This window comes from Gymnodraco acuticeps, unplaced genomic scaffold (assembly GCF_902827175.1).
Source record: "Gymnodraco acuticeps unplaced genomic scaffold, fGymAcu1.1, whole genome shotgun sequence".
Taxonomy (NCBI): Eukaryota; Metazoa; Chordata; class Actinopteri; order Perciformes; family Bathydraconidae; genus Gymnodraco; species Gymnodraco acuticeps.
The window spans coordinates 1,037,289-1,048,662 of NW_022990276.1; the positions used below are offsets into that span (position 1 = coordinate 1,037,289).

Below are 11,374 nucleotides of genomic sequence, written 5' to 3' on the forward strand. Positions count from 1 at the left end.
ACAGTTACATTAAAATAATATTTGGTAAATGTGTTCAAATGGAGTAAATGATCATGGATTTGCCGGGATGTTCGGCTTACCTAACAGACATTTATTTGGTTACGATCTGTCCTTAAAACAAATCACACAATGATCGTTTTAATATAGTCTCCCTTGCCGATGCACTATCAGTCAAAGTAGTCGTAATTTGTCGTTTCTTTCCCAAATCATGCAGCCCTGTTGTCCTCTAAAGACCTTCACTCAATCTAAAGACCTTCACTCAGTGTCTCACTGCACCCAAAGTGTTTTCTGTGTCATTAAAGCTGCCTCTCTCTCTCTCCTCAGAGCTGTCTATCCAGCCCCAGCTGAACTCCACACTCATTCCTCCTCACGCTCGTGCACAGACATCGCCTGCCTCACATGGTATGTATCTCAATTCAATATTACACTCTTAGGTGTTATCTTTTTCAGTGACGGATCCATCTATGCCAGGGCTGTCAAACTCAAATACACAGTGGGCCAACATTTTAAAATGGGTACTAGTGGAGGGCCGGACTGGTTCAATGTTTATTGCAAAACTTATTGAAATGAACTTATTGCACATATTAAACCTGGAACTAACAAAGCTTAAATGATAAAAACAACATTAAATAATCAGTTGCATTCATTTCTTATGGCTCTATCTGCATTCTGATTACATTTTTCCACAGGCCAACAACAGCTTCAACAAACAATTCCCCTCAAAGAACAAACCAAACATGCCCTGTTGTCTCAAGAGAAAAAGTGCAGAAGGAAACATCCATTAAACTCAGTGTGCTGCTCTTTGAAGCTAGTTCAAGCAGATACTTGGCATCTCATCTTGGGGGCAAGTTCATCAATGTTTGGGCTCAGGCTCTGAGCTGAGGAGACCCTCAGGATGGAGTGAAGGTGTGCGTGCAATATACCGGCGGGCCAGATCTAATAGTAATTAGAAATTACCCTGCGGGCCGAAATTAAATCCACCAAGGACCGGATTTGGCCCCCGGGCCTTGAGTTTGACACATGTGACCTATACAGTTATTCATCTGTATATTGTCCATTAAGCACATTGATACTGCAAAAATAATTATAAGTAGGGCTGGGTGATAAGTGATAAGACATTTTGTATATTGTAATATCCAATGTGTCTTTTCTTTCTGTTATTTAAAACTGGACTGCATTACAGTTAAATAATGTGATTTTATTGGTATAAACAGTAATATAGAAATGAACACTCTGAAAACACTACAGACAGTTATTGAAACTTATATGATCAAATATGAGTTATAAATATTGTGATATGTAATTGTCTCCCAGCCCCATTTACAAGTAACCCTTTGTTCAATTTGAAAACTATAGTAACTAGTGTGAGAATCAAAATATTGGCCCACATTCATGGACTATAAAATCCTCCGGAAAAACTGCTTAACCGCCGTCTGAACTTCAGCCCATTTATAAACCCGACTGAGTAGGCGTTGCTACTTTAATGAAGATAACCTGAAATACTTTTTAGATTTTTAGACGTACATAATGTCATGATAGGCAGTAAAGTATCCTATATGAACGGTGTGTTGTGTTTCTGACCCTGCTGTCCCTCTCTCCCCCTGCAGAGGGCGGTGTGTCAGACAGTACCGCCCAGCCCAGCTCAGCACCCGGATCCATCAACAACAGCACCTGAGCACCACCCCTCTGCCATCCTTTTATTTTCGTCTTCCCCCCCCCATCTTCCCTTTTCTCTCCTCTGCTCTTCTTCCTCTCCACCTTCCTCCTGGCTCCAAAACCCCTCTTTAAAAATAGAAATAACTTCACACACACTCAGCAGTGCTATTGTCCCTGACTCTTTAACCATTTCCAATAGAAAGCAATCTCTGTGGCTGCTAGCTTCTGGAAGGTGTGGGCTTGTTTTAAGGATATTTGGGGAGCCAAGCGTGGGTTTAAAATAAGCTGCCGTTCATCTGGCCTGTTAGAATAAATCAACTCGACATTGGTAGGGTTTATTGGCATAAAAAGGAGGGGGGGTTGTACATGTTATGTGGATTTTCTCTGTATTATAACTGACTTTTATCCCTTTTATGTTCATTTTTATTTGCATTGGTGTATTTTATGTGTGGCCGTGGTGCCATTAAATGGGGTCCTGATTGGCTTTTGAGTTGAAAGGTCGTGTGAGAGGCCTGACTAATAATGACAATCATCTTTAGTGGGGTCACGCATGTAGTGTACACACTTGATTATAAGACCCACTGTGTAGACTGGAAGCTTTTAGGCCTCTTTCTACCATCAATTTACTCAAGTATTGTCAGTTCATCCAGCGGCACGGTGACCACGTGAAGTTTTTTTTTTTAATCTTCAACTTTGACCCCAGAATATATTGGCTGATTTTAGAGTTGGTTTTACATTTTATTCAAAAAGAAATGCACCACAGCCTGTCTTTTATAAAAGTTTCCTTTTGAATATTAGCTCCTCGACTGCCTTTTATGTGAATGAGAGGGAGCAGAGTGCACAGTTTCTTCGCGATAAGCTTATGTTTTCATCGATTAAGCTACACGCTTCTCTTATTGCATCCAAAAGGGAGTAGAGCGGAAGCAAAGGGGTGAGTTATGTTAGTCCAGCTGTTATCATAACGTCACACACAGGTTGGATGTGGGGTTCCAGTTGCATCTAATACAGAAGCCTCACATGTCATAAACACCACCTCGTTAATTATGTCACTTTGTGGTTTCTTATGGGCTTGATTATGTTGATCAGGCTCAGAGAGAGACTCCGGACACCTTCACCTGGCTCGTCATCGTCATTTCACACAGTTGTTTCGTGCAGGAGGAGGACTGAATTTAGTTTGTGAGAGCGACTGGCTGAAAACCCTCTTCCCAAACAGTGCAACGCTTCTATCATGTTCTTCTCGTCCCTCTGTGGTGTTAGTCGGAACTGATGGTGAATGTGCAGCCTACCGTCGGCAGTTGTCTTTCAGACGTGCATGTTCAGCCCACACTATATTGCTTCCACTAATCTCAGTAATAATCCGACCAGAAACGATGCTCAAACCCTGAAACCCGGCGTCTTTTTGGAGCCTCCCCTTCCTCCTCCTCCCCTTCCTCCTCCTCCTCCTCCTCCTCCTCCTCCTCCTCCCCTCTTTCCTCCTCCTTTTTTCACTGCTAAACTGTAAATATCAAGTACCTTTTATTTTGTTATTTTTATTGTTATTATATTGTTGTTCTTGTAATTTTTTTTCTCTAGTAGACCGGCGCAGCAGCGTCCGGACTGTTTATCCTCAGTCGCAGTCTGTAAATACGATTTCATTTCAGTCCCTGGTTCAGGAGGGGAAACACAGAACAAAATGTTTCATTTTTACTCTCTCTCCTTCCATTTCTCTATTCACCACTTTCCCTTTTCCCCCTATAAATGTTGTCATAACTGTTTTATTTATTGTATTGTGTTATTTTTTTTGGGCGGGGTGGGAGATTCGTTTCCACTGCGGTGGTACAATTGAGGTTTTTTGTTTTTTTTTATTCCAAATTTGAGTCCAACTATGTCACATGCAAAACGATTTCACATCCAAGATACTGTACAGAGATCCGGACGTTGGTGTGTGTGCGCTTTCCAATCAGTGCTGTTGTGTGTATGCACATAAGAGCCAACACGTGGAACTCCAGTTTTTTCATTTAACTTCAATGTGAAGGGAATGTTACAAGCCTCTGGATCTACAGGGTCGTGGTGTTGAGGGAGCACGGTTAACCCTGTGTGAGTGAGTGTGTGTGAGTGTGTGTGTGTGTGTGTGTGAGTGTGTGTCTGGAGGAAAGGGGGAAATAATGAATTTGTCCATTGACATGTATCATCTCCTGTGTCCGACCGTCTCCTGTTTCACTTACTGTGTTTAGTATGAGTGTACAGGTGTTAGGATGTGTGTATGCTTCACAGATACTTTGTGAGTTTCTGCAGGGAATGTGTGTGTGTGTGCGTGTGCGCTGGCAGACCATTGACATTATTCTCAGTACTCCTGACTTTTTTCCTAAAAATGAAGAGCTCATAAAATGTGCTATTTTAATGTTTTTTTTCTTCCATCTTCTGATCTGTCACACTTTGTTTTTAATTTGCTGTGGCCCTGCTCTTTTATCTCTCGTCTGAGGGTAAATGTCAAAGTTGGTAAACGGAACGGTTGGATAAAGGAGATGATGAAAAGAGAGGGATGGAGGGAGAGAGACAGTTTTTGTTTGTTGGTATAAATAATTAAACTCATTAATAAAGTGATGAAACAGTTCCTGTCTCACATTCGTTATTCAATTATATATATATTTTTTAAAAACTGTTAAAGGTGGGGTTGGTAAGTTTGAGAAACCGGCTCGAGATATGCTTTTTGTTATATTCCATGAAATGCTCTTAACATCCCGATAGCAATGAATATATTAAATGCTTTGACAATAAATACATAAACAAAAGGTCATCAGTGGAAGCCGTGGCGCTGTAAAAAGCACGACCAATCATCCGAGCCGGCCCGGCTAAAGTAACTGGATGGCCTACCTGCCTGTCAGCCTTCCATCTATGCACAAACTTATCTCGTGCCCTCATTGGTCATGTGCGCGTTCGTGTGTTGGAGGAGGGGCTCTGTAAGGAAGTCTGAAGGAAGGGGCAGATTTTTCTTCGGCTGCGTTGTTTCAAATTCTAGCTTTCCATTCTTACCTATCCTACCTTTTTAAGTATGGATTTTCCCACTTCTCCCTGTTTTTATATCTTGTTAAACTAAAAGTATATATTTGTGTAAACATCCCTGTTTTCTGATATTTCTTAGACCAAAATGTGAATCTAGGCAAGGCAAGTTTATTTATATAGCACTTTTCAGCACGCGACAATTCAAAGTGCTTTACAAAACAAATTAAAAGACTTTTTTGGAATAAATACAGTAAAAACACATTATATAATGGCATTTTACAACAGGCATTAACAAGCAAAGATAATAAAATAAACACAACAGGTATAGCCTACAATAGGCCTACATGTTGAAATGGTATACTGTAGTGCGAATATGAGCAGCTCAATTAAAAGCAGCGGCAAAGAGATATGTTTTCAGTCTCGATTTAAAAATAGTAAGAGTTTCTGCGGACGTGCATGATACGGGTAGTTTGTTCCAGAGTGTCGGGGCATAATAGCTAAACGCTGCGCCTCCATGTTTTGTTTTTACTCTCGGAACCGATAGCAGCCCCGTCCCAGAAGACCTGAGGCACCTTGATGGTTCGTAATTATGTAGGAGATCAACAATATACTTTGGTCCTAAACCATGTAATGATTTAAAAACTAGCAATAGTACTTTAAAATCAATTATTTGACCGACTGGAAGACAATGTAAAAGATAATCTGCATTAATGGTAATCGTTAGCCGCAGCGCTAGTACAGATACACCGATATGGGATTGCAGGGTTTATAATTGTAATTTATACAATACAATTACCAGTATTACTCAATCAATTTAAAAAAAAAGTACTAAGGAGTATTTAGGCCTTGAGGTGTTTTGTGTTATTATGGCTGAACTCAGATGAAGGTAGTTGCATCTCCGTGTGATGAGGGTTCAAATAAATGTTGTTGTTCATCTCAGGTGCTGAACTTCGGCTGAACCAATAAGGAATATTTGTCATTCTCATAGAAGAAGTTCTGTTTTTCTTTTGTGCTTTTCTCTTAGTTTTCTCCTACAGATGTTGATAGCTAAATGAAAACTTGAGTATGAGTCACAGTATTTTGTCTTCAGCTTTGTATGAAACCTTTCATCATGCAAGGATTAATTAAATTACGCTGGGAAGTGGAATCAGGGGTGGGGGGGTCAGCAAGCCTCTGAAGGGACCAGTTTCACAGCGAGGAAATCCAAACTGTTGTTATGGGAACCATGCTATTGCTAAATGTCAGTGAAAGTCTTTTTGACCTTGACTGATGAAATCCTGCACTTCCAGTTTGATTATATCAAAGTGAAGCTGGTTCACAGACAATGAACGTGCTGCTGTTCGTACGGTAGGCTGGTGTATTTATATATTTTAACCCTCAGATACTTAAACTGTGTTAAAGAGGCTCTGATGGGCTCAGTTTTAGAGCTACAGTGGAGATAGGCAAATTAAATGCACTTTAAAATGTGTCATTTGGCACCATAACAAAAACGAAATATTTCTGATAGATTTTTGACTTTCAACAAAGTGTTTTGTTGCATCTCAATGAAATCCTCAGGTTTCAAGTTTCATCTATCTATCATCCATCTATCTATCCATCATCTATCTATCCATCATCTATATATCCATCTATCTATCCATCATCTATCCATCCATCTATCTATATATCCATCTATCTATCCATCATCTATTCCATCATCTATATATCCATCCATATATCTATCCATCCATCTATCTATCCATCTATCTATATCATCCATCTATCTATCCATCATCTATTCCATCATCTATATATCCATCCATATATCTATCCATCCATCTATCTATCCATCTATCTATATCATCCATCTATCTATCCATCATCTATTCCATCATCTATCCATCCATCTATCCATCATCCATCTATATATCCATCTATCTATCTATCTATCTATCTATCTATCTATCTATCTATCCATCATCCATCCATCTATCTATCTATCTATCTATCTATCTATCTATCTATCTATCTATCCATCTATCTATCTATATATCCATCTATCTATCTATCTATCTATCTATCTATCTATCTATCTATCTATCTATCTATCTATCTATCCATCTATCTATCTATCTAACCAAGTATAAGATATGAATAGTTATTTGGTTTAAAAAGCAAATCAAAGAAACCTGTATCACATCTATCTCTAATTTGTCATACAGACCACAATCTGTTATTCCCTCCTGTAAAAGAAGAGCAGGATGTAATGAAGTCTCCAGACGTCTGTGAACTTTCACGTCTTTCGTCTGTTTCCTAGTTTTAAATAAAAAATCTTCAAAGACTCAGGCAGAACCTTTGTAGTCCGGTGCTGGACGAACATTTCTGGTTTCCTTTGAGCCGGCCCCTCGAGTTCAGCTCTGATGAATTCATAAGTTTGTCTTTGTACAACCTGGACCTGTCCTTGGCTTGCATTCATAAAAAATGAATAGCCATTTTTCAGTGTGTGATCATTTCTGAAGAAAGTTTTCAGTTCACAAAATGTTTATTGAAGTGTAAATGTCAATAAACGCTATATGGTAACGCTAATGTGGGAAAACTAACCTGAGTCATTATCAATCTTTAAAGATAACAAGACTGTTATTCCAAGGAAGTTATAAAAAAAGTTCCTGTGGTCCTACAACAAAATCCTAAGTGGAAGAATATATTGTTATTACGTTTTTATTTTATAGAAGGGGAAAAAAAGCAATGACGACTATCTTTGTTTTAGTTTTTTACATATGAGTGATAATATTTTAAAGGAGTATTTCCAGCTCGAAAAACTATCATTTGAACTCACAAAATAAGTGGTAAACGTATTTATCTTTCCATTACTTACATTGTTTGGTATAACGACGCAAAAATGTACCCCCAATACACATTTTTCAATTTCTAAAAAGATATTTATACATCTATCCCTAACTGATACAGCTTTGTAATTATTATCATTCACCAGTTCAAGAGGAAATACAGAGAAATTATTTTCTCGAGGTACAGGGATGGGGAAGGTGTTTGACTATTTGTATGTGTGTGAGTATATAGGTGTGTATATATGTACATATGTGTATATGTATATATGTCCATCAACAGGTAAAGCAGATTAATAATAATAATAACAATAATAATTAATAATAATGATAATTATTGCAGATTATAGATTATAAATAAATCATTTAGGGACAAGGAGGTGAGATTAAATAAATTATACTTCTTCTCACTCCTTTTCGAACACTAGATGTGGCACTGTTTATGTTGCTAATGCTGTTGTTGTCACTGCAACATTTGTTTTGTTTTTGTCATTTTTTATTTTACTTGTTCGAAATAAAATGTATCAATCAATCAATCGAACCTTTCTGTTTCATTTGAACCAAAAATACAAATAATTGAGAAAACTTTCCAAAAAATACTTAATTTGGGGAAAAAGTGAGCTGGAATTTTATATTTGACTTCAATAAAAAGTATAATAGGTGATATTGCTATTGAGATGTTGACATTTTTAAATGTTTATTTCTTGTCTTTTAATTTGATTGTACAATGCCATGTCGTTTTATGCTGCTGCAACACAAACATTTCCCAACTTGGGATCAATAACGTACTTCTTATCTTATCTTATATAGATGTGTAATTTTCAATACAAATGTTCCCAAAATCATGTAAATTATTTCATTTTAATTTAATCGTTAATTTGAATAGGGACAATGCACATTAATGAACACTTTAAACAAATAATGCTTCAAGTGTAAATATGCCAGATTTTAGCTTTGAGCTCATTTCCATCCGTAGTCCCTGACATACAACATATAAGAACATGACATTTGTAAACATAGCAACAAATAAATACATGATATGCAGAAAGAGCAAGAGCAGCACACACAAGTATTTACCACATGGCAGTACACTATGGCAGCTACGACATATTAAGTGCAAGAGATGATACAAGAGCTACCTAAAGTGCAAGAGGAGATGCCCCTGTGTTAAAGTGCATTTAGCGGTGATCGCACGTCTGTTTGTTTCTCAACCATTCTTTGAGTTGACCTTTAAAGCTATTGAGAGTGGGACGATCCCGTATCTCAGTTGGGAGGCTATTCCACAATGAGCTGCCTTTAATGGAGAGGACATTTTGTCCAAAAGTGGTCCATCTACGGTGGACTTCACAGTCTCCTCTGGTTTCTGACCTAGTGCAGCGTCCAGTGTGTCTTCTGTGGATGAATTCCCCTAAGGGGGGGGGGCAGTCCATGTTCACAAAATCATTTAAATTACTGTTTGTAGCCTTTTAGCATTATAGAAAATGACATCCCCCATTAACAATTGATATTGTAATGCAACATCACATGCACTCATAAGACTATGGACAAAGATAATGAATGAAACAACACAACGAGAGATGAAGAGAAAATAAAAAGATGTGTGAAGTCTTGTGTGGCCAAGCATCTTCCTCCCCTGGGACCTGCAGTCTCTGAAGAGGCATGCGATGAAAAACATGTCCGCTAAGTTGTCATCGTGGTGAAGTGGTATGTCAAGGTTAAATAATGTTCTAATGTGTCGGGCAGATTGCAGTTTCTGTGGAGCCTGCGTGGTCCCGGCCTCTGGCAGGTTGCCCGGCCGGCTCTTTAATACCATTTGCAGTGGAGTTAAGCAGTCTGCAGGCTGCTCGTCTTCACAATCAGCCAAAGGGGCACCGCGGGGCACTGTGTAATTCTGCAAAAGGAGTGGAGTGGGCTAGTCTATACTTTCTCTGACCTCTGTATATAACACTTGGTGCAGCTGACTCTCAGGAGGGTAAATCTGATAAGTGTGAGGCTATAGAGTGTGGATTTAATAAACCTCTGCAGGAATTCAAGTGCAGCTGAAGCCATGTGAAGCAGTAATGGCTGTCACTGGATAAAAAGAGGTGAAAACTGTCAGCAATCAATCGTTGAAGAGCTGCAGTAATGAACTCTGACCGTGGTTACATCGCGTGTAAACAATATTAATATAACAGACTGAAGCATTAGCCTCGTAGCAGTGCTGTGTGTGTAGTCAAATGATGTCAACCAGCTTTAATTAAATATCCAGGCAACCTGCCAACATCCCTGCTGAAGAAATATGTTGTATGTTTTCAATGTGCTATAAGGTTATTGTCTTATTTACAGTCTATAGTTTTTTACTCCAGCCATAAATAAATACCAGCAACCCTTTTGGTTATATTATGTTAGATTGTATCAATGATTTTACAGTTGCTTTCTGTTCCACATGTAGTGCCACATGTTCTGTTTTTTGTCTGTCTCTTAATGTTATGCTGCATGAACTTAAATAAAGATATGTATATGAGGGGGACCCAAGTTCCCATCAGCAAAAACACATGGGTTTGCAATCCTGGCTCCAAAATGGTGGAATGAGCTCCCCATTGAAATCAGGATAGCAGATAGCTTACACATCTTACACATCTTCCGGCGCGGACTGAAAACTCATCTTTTTCGACTCCACTTCGAGCAATAAAATGAATAAAATGAAAATAAAAAGCACTTATATACTAACTAAGCACTTACATACTAACAAAGCACTTATATACTAATGAAGGACTGGCTTATCTAAAGCTAGTTGAGTAGCACTTGAAATGTTTTGGCTCTATGAAACCTGATTCTTAAACCCGGTACTTATGATTCTGTTTTCTTCAAGTTTATATCTTCTTGGTCGAATGCACTTATTGTAAGTCGCTTTGTAATGCAATGTAATGTCATGTCATGTATATATGTTTACCCTTTATCTGAGATACACCAGGGTTTGTTGGGACACTTTTTACTCCCGGTTCACTTTATGTAACCATCATAGACTGTATATAGGGTTAGAATATTCTTACCAGCAGCACATGAAAGGTTGAGGACTGCAATTATACAATACTCAAAATAATGTAATTCTGCTTTACCTATATCACTCTGGCATTTAACATTTACAACACTTTACATTTTAAACTATATTTGTATGTGTCTATTTGGCATCACCAATAACTATAAATCCCATTTGAGCATTCTTATTGTTTTATATTCTCATTTACATAATGTTACATATTCATGTTGTTGATATTATTGTTATATACTGTTTATCTAAAATTGAGAAACTGTAACCAAACCTTATCTACCACCCAGGGATCAATAAAGTATTTCTGATTCTGATTGAATGTCAGATATAATAATAATAACAATAATAATAATAATAATAACTTTATTAATACAGCACTTTTCAAAACAAAGTTACTTGTGCTTTACCGCCGTTCAGGAGAAAACAGAACATTAGGTCAACCATCCCAACCCCATCCCGGCGTAAACTATATGAATACAATGGAAAAAATAAAGTAAAATCAAACAAAACATGGATGTAGATGGCATGGCATTATTAATGAGGACAGGCTTTAAAATATGAGTTTTTAGAAGTGATGTATCAGTGACATGCTGCTGGGTATACTATCTGTCATGGAGCAATACGTACAATATTTAAATATAGTAAAGTGTGAGTATTGAGTAGATAAAAAACACTCAAGTAAAATATATGTATCCCAAATGTGACCCTTCATTTTATTCTACTGCACTGACCCAGAGCCCTATAATAGAAATCTATACGGCGCTGCGCAGACCCTCTCGCGCGCTTTTGGACTACAAACTCCCCAGTGTTATGTGTAGTCCAACCTCATTGGTCCATGAATTGACCACCACAGCCAATTAGATCCCTCCTGCCAACATGCAAA

At 38.1% G+C, this 11,374-nt stretch overlaps 1 protein-coding gene across 2 annotated transcripts in view; it reads left to right on the top strand.

Annotated features, from left to right (window-relative positions):
* The window catches only part of gsk3ab (glycogen synthase kinase 3 alpha b), a 31,428-nt gene extending 27,180 nt beyond the window's left edge, over positions 1 to 4,248 (top strand). For both annotated transcript variants that reach the window (XM_034221671.1, XM_034221670.1), the window contains 2 exons: positions 325 to 402; positions 1,608 to 4,248. In XM_034221671.1, coding sequence (XP_034077562.1) covers positions 325 to 402; positions 1,608 to 1,675 — 146 coding nt within the window. In that variant the 3' untranslated portion in view covers positions 1,676 to 4,248. The remainder of the gene's footprint in view (positions 1 to 324; positions 403 to 1,607) is intronic.
* The last annotated feature ends 7,126 nt before the right edge of the window (positions 4,249 to 11,374 follow it).